General features: G+C 47.2%; 1 protein-coding gene across 12 annotated transcripts in view; it reads left to right on the forward strand.

Annotated features, from left to right (window-relative positions):
- The window catches only part of STS (steroid sulfatase), a 209,823-nt gene that overhangs the window by 173,992 nt on the left and 19,191 nt on the right, over nt 1-16,640 (forward strand). For 11 of the 12 annotated variants that reach the window (XM_085008991.1, XM_085008995.1, XM_085008987.1 and 8 more), the window contains one exon: nt 13,403-13,562. In XM_085008991.1, coding sequence (XP_084865117.1) covers nt 13,403-13,562 — 160 coding nt within the window. Of the gene's footprint in view, nt 1-13,402; nt 15,660-15,705; nt 15,818-16,640 lie in introns of those variants that run through there. The other variant, XR_014836017.1, reaches the window with a different exon arrangement.

Raw genomic sequence — 16,640 nt, forward strand, 5'->3', positions numbered from 1 at the left:
CTAGGGGTCGAATCGGAGCTGCAGCCACCAGCCTACGCCAGAGCCACAGCAACGCTGGATCCGAGCCTCATCTGCAACCTACACCACCGCTCATGGCAACGCCAGATTGTTAACCCACTGAGCAAGGGCAGGGACCGAACCCGCAACCTCATGGTTCCTAGTCGGATTCATTAACCACTGCGCCACGACGGGAACTCCCGGGTTTTTTTTTGGTTTTGGTTTTTTTTTTTTTTTTTTTTTTGCTTTTTACAGCCTCACCTGCAACATATGGATGTTCCCACGCTAGGGGTCGAATCGGAGCAGCAACTGCAGGCCTACACCACAGCCACAGCAGTGCGGGGTCTGAGCCACATCTGCCACCTACACTGCAGCTCACGGCAACACCAGCTCCCCAACCCACTGAATGAGGCCAGGGATTGTCATGGATACTAGTTGGATTCTTTTCCTCTGCCACAACAGGAACGCCCTCTCCCCAAATGTTTTTTCCTTTCCCTAAAAGACTTTCCCTTAGCGGAGACCAGAATAGCATCCCTAAGATGTTCTCCGAGTAGAGTGTAGAGGTTTCAGTCTCTTTCTTATAGTAGAAAATTTCCGAGAGTCTCCTGGCTCAGGCTTCACGTTCACTCCTCTCTGAGTCAAGGCCACCCAGTGGGAGGCTCCCTCCACAACATCTCCCTTTCACCCTGCCTCACAGCAGGTGGTAAGTGTCAGTGGGATGGATAAGGTAACTCTACAGATGGTGTCTTCAGAAGCATTTGTCAACAAGAGGCGGGGGCTGAAAAAAATCACAATTTCCTGACTGTTCCAGAAAGGAGACTTTCTCTATGCCCAGAAAAATGCTTTTCAAATTCCCGGATGCGTGCACCAAAGGCACTGCAGCTCCTGGCATTTCTCCCCAAAGGGCAGGCCCCAGAAGCAACTGGTTGGCTGAAGTCCACCTCATTTAGGAGTCGCTTCTTAGAGTCACTGAGTGGTGTCTCTTCCGTTCTTGCATCACACAGCTTTCAGAGCCATGGAGACTTTCACTGGAACGCACATAACAGGAAGAGACACTGGTAGTTTCGTAGGTGGTATCGTTATTATATTCAGGTTCATTCTTTGGCTTTCAGCAAACGTTTTCATCAGCTTCCCAAGAGTGGGCAGCGCTGGCCGGTCTGGCTCGTCTCAGTCCTTAGGTGTCAGGAGGCATCCCCCAGGCTGTGCACCTTTGAAAAAAGTTCATGTGTTAGCCTCACTTAGCACTTTGCTCATTTAGTTTAACCAGACATACTGTGAGCCACTTGAGTACACACACCAGGAGCAGGGGTAGCTTCTGGGGTGTAATGACTTCTAGAAGCAGGGTCCCTGACCTCTAGAAGCTCCTATTCTCTTGTTGAGATGGAGAGCTAAGGAGGTAGTTTTAGGAAAACAAACTCTAAGGAAGCTCTGAGAAGGGGCGATTAGAGGTCATTGACTCACCCTGGGAACTCAGAGGATGTCTCAGGAGAGATGGATCCTTTGCAGACTGATGTTGGGAAGTGTTTGCTGGGAGAGGGAAGGTGGGACTTTCATTCCAGGCAGGAGGGAGATGCTTTTAGGGAGCAAACAGCAGCTCAGTGGTGCTGGGGATGAACAGGCAAACAAGGGAGGTTGAGGGATATGGCTGATGAGGTATCCTCCAGCCATGGTCATATGACCAATAGAATGCATTCAGAGAGAGCAAGAGAGAGGGAGAGAGAACAAGGGATGGATGGGTGTTTCAGTGGATGGATGGATGGATGGATGGGTGGATGGATAGATAGATAGATAGATAGATAGATAGATAGATAGATAGATAGATAGATAGATAGATAGATAGAATGAATATATATGATGGATGGGTGAATAGATAGATCAATTGATCAATGGCAAAATATATATGATGGATGGATGGATAGGTTAGATAGATAAAGATAGAGAAGATAGATGAGTTCCTTGGTGGCTCTGCAGGTTAAGGATCTGGCACTGTCACTGCTGTGGTTCTGGTTACTGCTGTGGCATGGGTTCCATCCTGGTCCCAGGAACTTCTGCATGCTGTCCGGGTGTGGCCAAAAGGAAGGAAGATAGATAGATAGAGAAGATGGATGGATGGATGGTTGGATGGATAGATAGATGTGTCTGTCTGTCTGTCTGTCTGTCTATCTATCTATCTATCTATCTATCTATCTATCTATCTATCTATCTATCATGTGGGTAACAGTTAAAATCAAAGGTCAGTAATAACCCCCACATCCAGTATAAGGAATGAGAAGTGAGGCTAAGGATGAACTGAGAAATAACTATGTATCAGCCTTAGAATTGGAACAGTAAGTTTGTTACTATAGAAACATAGTACAGGGATGTTCCCGCTGTGGTGCAGCAGTTAACGAACCTGACTAGGACCCATGAGGACACACGTTCCATCCTTGCCTGGCCTTGTTCAGTAGGCTAAGGATCGGGCATTGCTGTGAACTGTGGTGTAGCCAGCAGCTACAGCTCCCATTTGACCCCTACCCTGGGAATTTCCATATGCCCAGGGGTGCAGCCCTAAAAAGGAAAAAAAAATCCCCCCAAAAACAAAAAAAAAAAAACAGCCAGTGAAGGGCTAGGTCCCTAAAATGCAAAAAAGAAAGAAAGAAAGAAAGACAGACAGACAGACAGACAGACAGACAGACAGAGGGGTTTGTAGTGATGATGAAAAAGCCAGTATTGCAGAGTGTCTTCCAAGTTCCGTCTATGAGTGTAAGGAAACCACCAGAGTGAGGCAAGTGTGATGGCAGATGTAAATCTGATACCTGTATCCCCAGAACATAAAACACGGCCTGATCTGTTATTAAGAAATACTTTGTGGAGTTCCCGTCGTGGTGCAGTGGTTAACGAATCCGACTAGGAACCATGAGGTTGCGGGTTCGGTCCCTGCCCTTGCTCAGTGGGTTAATGATCCGGCGTTGCTGTGAGCTGTGGTGTAGGTTGCAGACGCGGCTTGGATCTCACGTTGCTGTGGCTCTGGCATAGGCCGGTGGCTACAGCTCCGATTGGACCCCTAGCCTGGGAACCTCCATATGCCGCAGGAGCGGCCCAAGAAATGGCAAAACGACAAAAAAAAAAAAAAAAAAAAGAAATACTTTGTGAGTGAATGCATAACTGAAAAAACACTTGAGCTTGAGTCTGAAGGGTACAAAGTTTAACTCAATTAAGAGGACCATGGAAGAGCACAGCTGTGTTGGTAAATCCACTGGTATTGGAGATTGGGTTTGAGGGAAAGGAGGCCAGGAGCTGTTATATTTTTGGCAGGCATGATGGGGTAGGTAAAGGTTCCCCGAAGGAATTAGGATCCTGGGCAGAGACCTGTATTTGGTGGGCACATGAGAAGATGGGTGAGATCATCTTGGTGCAAGAGAGAATCGAGTCGGGGACCAAGCTGGATGTAAAAGGTGGGATGAGAAGTGATGATGCAACAGAAGAGATAGGGAGAAAGCGACTGGGGAAATAAAAGGAAGACAAAGAAGGAGAGAAGATCCCAGGCAGAGCATGGTTCTCAGCAGTAGATGCTGATGAACAGTCAAGTAAGACTGTGGTCACCAAGGGTCCATTGCGTATGCTACACACGTGATGCTAATATGTGTTTTTTCCATGGAGCATGAGAGGCAGAAGCCAGATGGATGGAAGAGGCTGGAGGCAGGGGGAAGTGGTTTCTCAGATTCTTTTCAGAAATGTGTCTGCAAGGAGACAGGCTGTGACGGGGGGAGGGGTTGTCCTGGGGACGTTTGAAGTGTATTTCATTCTCCCGAGTCACCTTGAATAGAGCGAGAGTAAAGATGCAAAAGATGACTAAGAGTTTCAGATTTCTGAGAAGGTCGTGGGACATGAGAGCCCACGTGTGGAAGGAGGGTTGATCTTTGCCAGGAGGAGAGACTGTCTCTACTCTGGGGTAACACGAGAGCAGGTGCTAGTGGATGGGGCTGTATAGAGGCTGGAAGCTGATGGTGACCCCAAATGAAGCCTTCTGTTTCCTCCCTGTAAAAGGAAGCAGTTTCTCCTGAAGGAGAGAGGTTGAGGGGACAAGAGAAGTGACACATAGGACTCTGGAAGAGGCGGTTGATATTCCTGCTGAACGTGGGGAACACTGGCTTCCAGTAGCAGGAAAGGGCTCTATTTGGTCCCTTTTCTCAGATGCACAAAGCTGAGACCTAGGTTTACGGGGAACAGATGGGTATTTTCACTGAGGGCTGGCATCATACTGGGGAGGTGTGAACACGTGTCATGGGTGCTATGGGATCCGGAGTTTTGGCAAGAATATGATGGAAAGGGTGTATTACATGAACTAGAGGTGGAACTACACAGGATAAACTTAGCAAACATCCGGAAAATTAGATTGCCTTTTGGAACAATTGAGACTGTCTACCTAAGTAGAAAATTGAACTGCTAGATGGTCATGGTTTTATTTTATTTTATTTTATTTTTTGATCTTGGTTTTAGATGAGTTGATTTCATTGCATTTCTTTTTTCCCTCCGTCCCTCCCTTCCTTCCCTTTTTTTTTTTTTTTTTTGGACGAAACATGTGACCATGATGCCACAGGGTTAACTTTTGCCAAGTTTGGGCCCGTGGTTGGGGAAGTCATACCAGAAGGCAGAGGTTGGAGGCTGGACAATGGGGTGTTTGCATGACTCACTTCAGGTAGAAGAGACATGCTCTGTGGGCGAGGGAGGCTAAGGTTGCCTGGAAGGGACATGGAGGTGATGAGATGGCACTGGATAAACTGACCTCTGGGAGGGCAGGGAGTTGAACTATTTCATGCTCAACTTATTTTCATGGACAAATGGAAGGTAAGAAGAAGAACATGAGCTTATTGGGTAAGACTCTGGGGAAAAGAACTTTTGGAATGGAGCAGGTTGGGGAAACGCAAGGGACTGAAAGAGGTTGGAAATACCCATTATATATAATCACACTCATCTGTAGGGTTGTCTTTACGCCAGCAATACTTTCCATCAGTTCCTCTATGACTTCATCCTTTCCATGCATGTATTGGACGTTCTCTGGGTGGAAGGAGTTATGCCATGGACCACAGTTGATCCAATAGTGAATTAGAGTATCTTTTCTTTTTTTAAAAAAATTTTAATCAGATTATTTTTTTAAAAATTTTGTGGATACAGTTGTTTTATAATGTTGGGTCAATTTCTGCTGTACAGCAAAGTGACCCAGTCATATACGTAAATACGTTCCATTTCTTACATTATCTTCTCTCATGTTCTGTCACAAGTGATTGGGTATAGTTCCCTGTGCTATACAGCAGGACCTCATGGCTTATCCATCCCAAACGTCACAGTTTGCATCTGTCCCACTCCCTTTCCCCACTTCTCCTTGGCAACCCCAAGTCTGTTCTCCATGTTGGTGAGTCTGTTTCTATTTTGTAGATAGGTTCATTTGTACCATATCTTAGATTCTACATAGAAATAGAATGTAGAATCTACTGGGTCCATCCATGTTGCTACAAATGGTATTATTTTGTTCTTTTTTATGACTGCATAGTATTCCATTGTGTATATGTACCACATCTTCTTAATCCATTTTTCTGTTGACAGATATTTAGGTTATAGAGTCTCTTTTCAAGTACTCTTGATCCCAATGGGATGGTGAGACCTGCATCAAATTGATTGTCAGACATCCCATATACAAGAGCCTTGAAAAATGCCTGGGGAATGGAGAGTAGGAAAACATAATGTGCAGTGGCAGTTGTAGAAGGCTTGATTACACAGGAGAGGCATGCCATCCAGGCTTTCAGGGGATTATAAAAATGACTGGGGGGTGGGTTGGGGCAAAATCCTAGCAGAGCAAATTACAAAAGCAACAAAGCTTTATAGAAGGCAGGCTACAACGAGATGTTGTATGGGGCATCTAGGTGAGACTCAGCTCAACTCAGGGCTGATACTGGAGATGTGGTTACTTTACATTTCAGGCCAGGATAGATTCTTTAGTGTTTCATTCTTGCAGAAGAGACATAGGACTCCAATTAAGTGAAAGATAAATCATCACTGGAGGTTGAGGTGACATTTCTCCCCTGACTCTGAAGGAGTGGATCTTGGGGAGTCAGGTCAGGGTATGTCCACCCACCTTCATCCCCAAATTTCAGTAACTTAGGGAAGGACTCAGCAGTCTGTGGCATTTGGGCCAAATGCAACCCGACGCCTGATGTTATAGATAAAGTGGTACGGAGACCCAGCCGTGTTAGTTGGCTGGTGTCTGGCCCCACTGCTTCTGAGCTGCTCGGGAGCTGATCAAATCACCCACACAACCCAAGATAGTTCCTAGCTGGCTCTTCAGAGAGAAGGTGGGTCAGCCCCTGGCTCACATTATTTAGCCATTTGAGGTCTTGCTTCTTAGTCACCCTTAATGTTTCAAACAGTGTTAACTAGACAGATGGTTGTTCTTTCTTTTTGCCATGGGACCAGTTTTGTCCCTTGTCCCCTCTGTAGCGGGTGGGTTTTAGTCCCTGAAATGAATGCACCAGCGAGAGTATGAACCACAGCATCTTGGGCGAGAAAGCATCTAGCGTGAATTACATTTGTCAATGTGGGTCCGTGGGGCTCCCATCAATCCAGGGCATCAGGGTCCTGCAGGTGGAGAGACACCCAAGAGGAGAAAAGACGATGAATAGGATCTTTCGTGAGACTCTGTGCCCAGATCCAGCAAAAGAATGATGTGTGTCTGGTGTTGGCGATTCAGACGCATTTGACCTGCTGGGTGGCAGCCTTCGAAAGGACAAAAATAGAAGCCTGGTTTGGAGACAGCTGTTCCGGACAAGAGTCTTGGGGGTGAACGATAGAAGAATGTTCTCTGTGCCTGCCTGGAGAGATTAACTCAGCCACCCTCCCTCAGTGACGTCCTGTCACAGCCTCATGCCACCGGGATGAGAAAAGCAGGCATTGGACAACTCCTCACCCGGCTTTTAAATTTAGCCCCTGCTCTTTTGTCTGCCCGTCCATTTACAGAAAGAAAGGATCCAGACTCCTTCAGCCTCTTTTTCTTGCATCGCACCTGCCACCTCACATCCTACTCTGCTAATCCCATTTCTCCTTCGCACACCAACTCATAGTCTTTGGATTTAGGGTCAGTGTTCCCAGGAAGGAGGCATCTCTTGTGTTTCCTGTGGACCCCCCAATCAGAGTTATCTGTGGGTATATCTGAGCTAATCCTTTGAGACCTGGAGTTTCTGCAGGGTGAGATCCTTGGTCCTGTATCTTTGTGCTGCCTATGGGGTTCTGAGATTCATGGCAGAATGTAGTCATTGACGGGGTTAGTGGTAGACTGGTTCAGGAACACAAATTCTGGAGCGATCTCTGACACGTTGCTTGCGTTCCTGTGCCTTCCTGGCCCCAGGTTTGCCACCTGTGAAGTGGGGCACTTCTCTACCTTGCAGAGGCGTGGAGCAGAATGAAGAAATTAAGATCTGTCAAGAGCTTGACTTCTCCCTGGAGCAGGGCGAACATTGTCATGATGGCCAATTGTCGGATAGTGCAGCTTGGTCTGTGTCTGCTGAAGGCATGACGTGTCACCCTTTGGGTTCCTGTGACCTTCATTTCAGAGCAACAATAGCAGTTCCTGGGCTGCGTGCTGGGCTTTTCCAGCCCGAGGAGCACATTCTGTGCCCACTCCTTTCGCACTGCCGCACAGCCTGAGGACAGAGCCACACTGTCCGACAAGCAAGGCTATTTGCACATCAGCGTGTGCCTGAAAATGTGCAACCCAGCCCCAAACATGTTTTTCTATCAGCAGTGTGTGGGGATGTCTTTATCATCTTTTAAACATTTTATAAAGTAGGCTTTTTTTTTTTTAACCATTGCTATTGTAAAAACACTGGACAGCTTAAGAAAATTGCATGAGATTTTGTGTGTTGATGCATTTCTTTAGTTTCTGAATATCGATGAAGAGCTCTAAGATGAGAGGCTGATGATGTCACACATAGTGGGTTCTGATGTCCCCCAGTGAGGATCGTAGTTTGTCATTAGAGAACCAGCTTCAGGAGTTCCCGTTGTGGCTCAGAGGTAATGAACCCAACTGGTATCTATGAGGATGTGGGTTCAATCCCTGGGCTCACTCAGTGGGTTAAGAAACTGGCTTTGCTGTGAGCTGTGGTGTAGGTCACAGATGCAGCTTGGATCCTGTGTTGCTGTGGCTGTGGTGGAGGCTGGCAGCTGCAGCTCTGATTCGACCTCTAGCCTGGGAACTTCCATATGCCACAAGGGCAGCCATAAAAAGACCAAAAAAAAAAAAAAAAACCCACAAAAACCAAAAAACCCTAACTTGAAAGGAAACCACTCTTGATCTTGCCACACCTTTTCAGTAGGTGGCTGGGTCCCGGGGTGCTGTGAGCCCCTCACTCACGGCAGCCACCCAGACCTCTTGCCACCAGGGGTCTATGTGTAACTTGGAGCTCTCTTGGGGCGTTTGCATCTCGGGCAGGATGTGACATTTGTAGGATCTCTTCCGGAGTTCTCTTTTGTTTTCAAGGAGGTTACATGTCAAGCCATGCCCGTCTGAGGTCTCAGTAGAGTCTTCAGAGCAGAACGCATCTCTGATGTATGCATCATGATAAAGACAGGCTCTGGATGTGCCTGTGGATTTCTGTGGCCGTGTGTGTGTGTGTGTGCACATGCGTTATCTCCTTCAGTATTATCTCCTTTAGGACATTCTATGCAGACACCAATAGGCATTTCTATCGATAGTCACAGCGATGGAAAGGCTAGTTGGTTTTCTTACGGTGAAACTCATTCGCGTTGACCCAATCCAAACAAGGATTTCCCTTGCTAGTGGGTCAGCTTTCTCCAGGTGTCATTGACACATGAAGGTGGTGTACATTTAAGGTGTACCCCTGGATGCTGGGCCGTATAATCGTGAAGTGAGCCCTCTTAATTTTTGGGAGGATAGAGAGTTTCTTTGGCATCGGGTCCTTCTTAATTCTAACCGTTCAGGTGTGTCTGTGTCCAGCCCACCTGCCGTCCTCTTGTGACATTAGACAGATGACTTGGCCCTGCTTCTCTTGATGCAGAGGTGAAGGGGTGTCGAGGAATCGTCCACCTTCTAGGCTCTGGTGTTGGATTTGTTGCTGCACCTGATGGCTTCCTAGATGAACGACCTCCCGTGCCTAATGTAGCTCCCCATTGCAGCGGTTTCTCTATCTGTATATTTCGTGAGATTTTTATTTTTGACTCAGTTTGCTTTGATGGAAGAATTAATGATAATAAAGGGAATGAGCATATTCCCTGCCCCCCAGCTTTCCCCGGTATAACTTGCTGTGTAACTATCATATATCGGTGAGGAAATAAGATTAGTGCATCACTATTCACTGAAGGAAAGATTTTTGTTTCTTTTCTTTTTGTCTTTTTGGGGTTGCACCCACGGCATATGGAGCTTCCCAGGATAGGGGTTGAATCAGAGCTACAGCTGCTGGCCTACACCACAGCCACAGCAACACAGGATCCGAGCCGTGTCTGAGACCTACACCACAGCTCACGGCAATGCCAGATCCTTAACCTACAGAGCCAGGCCGGGGATGGAACCCACATCCTCATGGATACTAGTCGCGTTTGTTACTGCTGAGCCACGGTGGGAACTCCAAGATTTTCTTTGTCTTTCTCCCTTTCCTTCCTTCCATCCTTCCTTCTTGCTTTTAGGCCTGTACCTACAGCATATAGAAATGCCCAGGCTATGGGCTGACTTGGAGCTGCAGCTGAGACCTTCACCACAGCCACAGCAACACCCGATCTGAGGCCCATCTTCAGCCTGCAGCTTGCAGCAATGCAGGATCCTTAACCCACTGAGTGAGGCCAGGGATCGAACCTGCATCCTCACAGAGACGTCAGGTCCTTACCCCACTGAGCCACAAGGGGAACTCCCAGGCTTTCCATGAATGCACTTTTTGATAAGTCAGTCTGCCATGCCACGTGCATCTAGGAGATGAACTGGCCAAGGATGCTTTTTCATTATTTTAGTATGTTGGTCTATCTTCCATTTTACTTATTCTGTTTTATTTGAACCAGCAGGACAGCCCTGAATGAAACTAACTGGGCTTATCAGACACAACTTAGAATAGATTTACAAGGAGATCCTGCTGAATAGCATTGAGAACTATGTCTAGATACTCATGTTACAACAGAAGAAAGGGTGGGGGGAAAACTGTAATTGTAATGTATACATGTAAGGATAACCTGACCCCCTTGCTGTACAGTGGGAAAATAAAAAAAAAAAAAAAAAAAAAAAGAAACTAACCCTTTTTGTTATGTCCCAGCCACGTATTCTGTTGATGTTGGTGTTCAATTGAAATCAAAAATGCTGTGTGCCTGATCTACTAGAAGGATAATCAGATGGTCATTCATATGTGGAGATGCCTCCCACAGCTTGTGCTGCTGCTGACAGCGTGAATAAACTATGGCAAATTATTTAAACTTTTCATTTCTTGGCCGCGGTATCTGTGAAGCAAGAGTAACCGAATTTGTCAGATAATTACCTTGAGGTCTTATTGAAAAGATGAAGCAAAAGAGGTTTGACTTTTCCTAGAAGGCCGCCGTCGAAATTACAAACGACGTGATAAGTTTAGACACGACGTTTCCCTAAACGGCTGCGTCTGTCAAACACACGGGTGCCTGCAGTTAAAGGTCTTGCCCACAGGAGGCATTCCGTCTGCAGTTGTCAGCTGCAATTCAGTCTGTCGTTGTCAGAATTCAATCCACAATTTATGAGAAACTAGCTTTAAGAAGTGAAGATTTGACGGAGTTCCCATGTGGCTCAGCGGGTTAAGGACCCAACTAGTATCCATGAGGATGCGGGTTTGATCCCTGGCCTCGCTCAGTGGATTAAGGGTCCAGCATTGCCATGAGCTATGGTGTAGGTCAGAGATGTGGCTCAGATCCAGCATTGCTGTGGCGTAGGCTGGTAAATCAACTATAATGTTTTTAAAAATGAAGATTTGATGGAGTTCCCATTGTGGCTTAGTGGGTTAAGAACCTGATCAGTATCCATGAGGATTCAGGTTTGACCCTGGCCTCGCTCAGTGGGTTAAGAACCTGACGTGGCTGTGGCTGTGGTGGGGGCAGCACCTGCAGCTCCAATTCAGCCCCTAGCCTGAAACTTCCATATGCCGTAGGTGCAGCCCTTAAAAAGAAGAAGAAAGGAAAAAAAAAGAAATAAAGATTTGCTGTTCAGGATCCCTCGAACTCAGTGTCTCCAGCCATTGCTGTTTTCAGCTTAAATGTCGTTTACGTGCAGTGTGAACCATGCATGCACTCATCAGTTTGATGCATGAGGCCCCCTCTATGGTTCTGTGCTGTCTTTCATTTAGCTCTTTATTTCATTCTTCATCCCGGTTGTTGGTGGAGAAGGTTTTCACCTGGAGCTGAACTTGGACTCTGTCCCTTTCTTCCCAGCCTCACTGGCTGAGGTTACTCCGTGCTCAGTTCCTCATCAAGTCATGGGGGACTTCTCGGTGGGGGAGTGGAGACAGTGTGTCTGTTTTTCCACCATCCTTGTGCACCCACTTCAGGGACCTAGCAGCCCCCACCTCTTGGAGCCCAAGGCCACCCTGCTGCCGTCTCCCTTCCCCAAGACCCATTAGTTAGAGGCCTTGGGGAGAGTCTCCTGCTGAGCTTGGGACCCACTCCCAGCTCACTCCAGCCCCTCCTGACACCCCCTCATGCTCTGTTCATTTTCAGATTGCCTGGTATATACAACGCTCATTTTCCCTATCAAGCAGTGAGAGCTTTGCCCATAATAAAGCAACAGCAGTGATGAAAATGGCCATTGTGGGTACTCTCCTGTCTTCCGGGCGCTGGAGATCCTAATTCCACATGCGACACCTGATGTGTCTGGAGTGAGAGCCGCAAAATGGTTGACTTGTGTGCTCAAGGGCTCAGAACTGGCTGTTTCATTTTCTAGGTCTGCAGGGTAGCAAATCACCACCAATTTGGTGGCTCAAAACAATACACATTAACGATCTTAGGAAGTGCCCATCGTGGCCCCGTGGAAACGAACCTGACTAGTATCCATGAGGATTCAGGTTTGGTCCCTAGCCTCACTCAGCTCAACCCCTGGCCTGGGAACCTCCATATGCCACAGGTGCAGCCCTAAAAAGACCCCCCAAGACCCCCAAATTAACGATCTGACAGTTCTGGAGGTCCGATGTTCCCAGTGGATCCACGTGGTGTTGGCAGAATGGTGTTCTTCTTTGGAAGGTTCCCAGGGAACCCTTGGTTCCTTGTCTTTTCATCGCTGGGAGGCTCCCTGCCTCCCTTGGCTCAGGGCATCTCTCTCCATCCTGAAAGCCAGCAGCATAGCATCTTCTGGCCTCTCCATGTACAGCCCCAGCTGCTGGGCCGGCAGTTCCCTTGCCTCCTGTTCTCCGTCACCCAAATCCTTGTGTTTATGTCAAACCCACATGCATAGTCCAGAATGGTCTCTCCCTTGCTCATGCAAGGTACTGTATCTCCAGATTCCAGGGACTTGGATGTGGACATTGTGGATGCCATTATCTTGTCTCCCACACGTTGGTAAAAAGTAGACATGAACTTGAAAGTCCAGAGTCATGGTTGTAAGTCTTTTGTTGGGAGATCTGAGTGTCCCTGGTTCCAGAGTCATCACTCATGCCTACCAGGCAGTGCTGGTCGTGTGTCATACCTGTCATGACCATGCCATATCTATATATCTATATACATCTGTGTATCTATACAGCTATACATCTAAAATATCTGTAATCTGTGTCTATATGTCTATATGCCTATGCACATATGCATCTATCCAGCTATACACCTGTATGTCTATACAGCTTTATATCTATATATGTGTACAGCTATATATATACACATCTAAAGTATCTATATAGCTAGACATCTGTGATTCTGTAACCTATGCCTCTAGGTGTCTATACATCTATATAGCTCTATCTGTTTCTATCTATAGATATCTAAATATCTATATGTCTGTATATCTACATCATATATCTCTGTCTATAGATCTATATAGCTATACATCTGTATATCTGTACATCTAAAATATGTGTATATCTATACATCTATATGCGTATAGCTGTCTATACATCTAAAATATCTATACAGCTATCTATATATATGTGTGTGTCTGTTTATCCTAAGTAGCTATATACCTATTCATCTATATGTCTCTATTTATTTGTATTATCTAGAGGTATCTGCTGGATAGATAGCTATACAGATACAGATATATATTTTATTCACGACAGCAGATGCTGTATCACTGGTGAAATTCTCATTGATTCCAAGTCCTTAAAGCACTTAGATCTCCCACATTGGCTGCCACGCCACGCCCCTGCCTTGACCGTGGCTGTACGTGTCAGAAAGCCTCCCTCACCTCTGTTCTGCCTCTCCCTCGGCGTTTTAGGGGGGAAAGCCACCAACTGGGAAGGAGGCATCCGAGTCCCAGGCATCCTGAGGTGGCCAGGAGTGATCCAGGCAGGGCTGGAGCTTGATGCACCTACAAGCAACATGGACCTATTTCCTACGGTGGCCAACCTCGCTGGGGCGCCTCTGCCGGAAGACAGGTACTGTGACTCGCTGGTTCTGGGCTTGTCATCTCCTTCAGGTCTGCAGGCAGGGGCATCCTGGTGTGCGGGCAGGACGACATGCTGCCTCCGTCCATGGCTGTGAGCCACGCCCAGCTATGGGATGTACTAGGGGTCTCACAACATAAACACTGCTCTGTCCATCCTGTCATTTAACTGAGTCTTCCTCTCTGGGCATCCCGCTGCTACTCTCCTTCTGCTCTGTGGTCTTCACTGGCTTGCAGAAGGGCAGCTGGGCAAAGGCTCCCCCAATTCTCTTGCGTTTCACCCTTTGTCCTGGACCCCCTCAGCCCCTCACAGAAAGGTAGCCAGCCCCCCAGTAAGGACCCGGTGTGTCAGCCTGTCTCCCTTGAGTGAGTGCCAAAGGCAGTGTCTTTCTCTTCGATTAAATGCAACTCCCTGCATCATTGCCAAGGGTTTCTTCTTAAGTGTCATTACGAATCCAAAGACTTCTAAATCAGGCACACCCGAGGACTTGTTTTCATTACTTGGGGGGCAGGCCAGGCTCCCATCACATACGCGGGCTGCAGATCTCATTTAATTCAGCCACCAGCGGGACCAAGAACCACAAGGAAACCAGAAACAAAAACAGCAGCTCCACCAGACCTGAGGCTGTGCTGGGTTTACGCACTTCCCATTGGGTGCAAGCTTGTTTCCTGGTTTTTTGTTTTGTTTTCAAATTTCTGCTTTGCATGTAACGCTCTCAAACTATGCACGCACGCATGTGCACACACTCACACACAAATGGGAAAGGCAGAAATGTCAAGGTCAGCCCTTCTCAAACCTCGTGGTCCCCAGACCTATGTACCATCTTGACTGACCCAGGATGTTGGCAGCTGAATGTGGAAATGAGAGGTTTTGAACATAAGCATGTGCAGTCACACATTGCAGCGGCTAACAGAGTGATGAGGTAGCCACGGGGGAAATCCACCATGTGCCCAGGAAAGGGTAGTAACCCAGGAGGCAAAAGATATTTTGTATCATTGTGCAGATAATTTCAGCTCGCAGACATCCAGAAAGGTCTCAGGGACCCTGAGAGGGGTGGAGTCTCTGGACGCCTCTGAGAAGGAGCTGGTGCTCCAGACAAGAGCCAAGATTCTGGAGCTGTACTGCCTGGCTTCACGTCGTGGCTTTGCCACCAAAGTGTCTCACTTACTGGCCCCGATTGCTTCTCCTGCCAATGGCTGTCATGCCAGCGCTGCCCTTGTAGGGTGGATGCAAGGATGGGAAGCATAAGGGGTGTCACGGGCGGAGTGGAGATACATGGAGACTCACCACGTTTGTTCCCATATTGAGAGGTCACAGGTGGTAACTAGAGTTCTTCCCACTTTCCCGTGTATGGTCGGTCCTTCTAGGGTCTTGAATCATCACCAGGGAGGGCTGGAGGGGACTTCTAGGACCTGCTCTTCCAAACACACTGTGCTTTTTGCTTGTTTCTTGCTTGCTTGCTCTGGCTGCCCCTGTGGCATACGGAAATTCCTGGGCCAGGGATCGCATCCAAGCCACAGTTGCGATGTAACACCACAGCCACTCCGTATCTGAATGGCATCTGCGACCTCTGCCACAGCTCGTGGCAGTGCCGTATCCTTCACCCGCTGAGTGAGGCCAGGGACAGAACCTGCATCCTCATGGACACTGTCGGGTTTTTAACCTGCTGAGCCACCATGGGAACTGCAGGATTTCTACTTAGGTAAAAAGAGCAGTGGTGCAGGAGTCACCCGTCAGAGACTTTTCGCTTTGCAGACTTAAAGGGCTGCTGCGAGAGTCATTCTCTAATTCGGCTCCGTGGTGTGTCTGTATGAGATTCCTCTCTGCAGCCCAGCTTCCCTTCACGTCTGCTGCAGGGACATATGTGCACTGAGTGGCGTGGTTGACCTAAAGAACATTCTGTGCCCATCACCCCAGCAGATGCAGAAAAAGCATTCCCCTTCTGTCTCCAAAAAAAAGCTGATTCTGGGAGTTCCCGTCGTGGCGCAGTGGTTAACGAATCCGACTAGGAACCATGAGGTTGCGGGTTCAGTCCCTGCCCTTGCTCAGTGGGTTAACGATCCGGCGTTGCTGTGAGCTGTGGTGTAGGTTGCAGACGAGGCTTGGATCCCGCGTTGCTGTGGCTCTGGTGTAGGCTGGCAGCTACAGCTCCGATTCAACCCCTAGCCTGGGAACCTCCATATGCCACAGGAGCGGCCCAAAGAAATAGCAAAAAGACAAAAAAAAAAAAAAAAAAAAAAAAAAAAGCTGATTCTGGAAAGAAGTGGAGAGCAATCTTTGTGCTAGGCAACAGGAGTATAACCCTAAATACATTAATTCGTTAAAACGAAAACTTCCCTATGGATCTCATCTTTGGCGTAGCTGGGGACCCCTCTGGAAACCATGCCCCTCTGGCCACAGACCATGAAGCTGGGAGGGAAGGGCAAGGGGGATGACCTCATCCAGAAGCACATCTTAGCAGTGACGTTTAGGGCTCCTATCCCATCATTAAAATTGGATTTTTTTTTCAAACGTAGAAAAGAAAGCCAAGTGTTCGGTCTAGTTTTTTTTTTTTTTTTTTTTCTGATGGAGACAAGGGAAGTGACCCATTCCTCCCAGTAAATGTTGCCAAAGTTTAGGGGCACAGGGGAAGCCTACTTCATAGAGCAGGACACAGAAAACAGTCAGCCACCTGGATCTAGTCCAGCTCTGTTTTGCAGGATGAAAGTTGAAAGTCTTCGTGGACCTGTGACCTGTAACTGATCTTATTTTCTATTCACATATTGGCAGGGTTCGCTGTTACAAGTGGAAACTTTTTTTTTTTTATTGGTGTATAGCTGAGTTACAATGTTATGTTAGTTTTAGGTGTGTAGCAAAGTGATTCAGTTATATAAACATACATATACACACATATTTTTTCAGCTATATGTATTTATATATAACTAAATATATATATCCTGTTTCACATTCTTTTCCCTTATAAGTTATTATAGAATATTGAGTGCCTTTCCCTGTGCTGTACAGTAGGTCCTTGCTGTTTAAACTCTTTTATATTTAGTAATGCGTATCTATTAATCCTAAACTCCTAAT

The sequence above is a fragment of the Sus scrofa genome, chromosome Y (genome assembly GCF_054392235.1).
Source record: "Sus scrofa isolate SSC_HxYL_T2T_F1_AM1 chromosome Y, Sscrofa_HxYL_maternal_Yorkshire_Landrace_v2.0, whole genome shotgun sequence".
NCBI lineage: Eukaryota > Metazoa > Chordata > Mammalia > Artiodactyla > Suidae > Sus > Sus scrofa.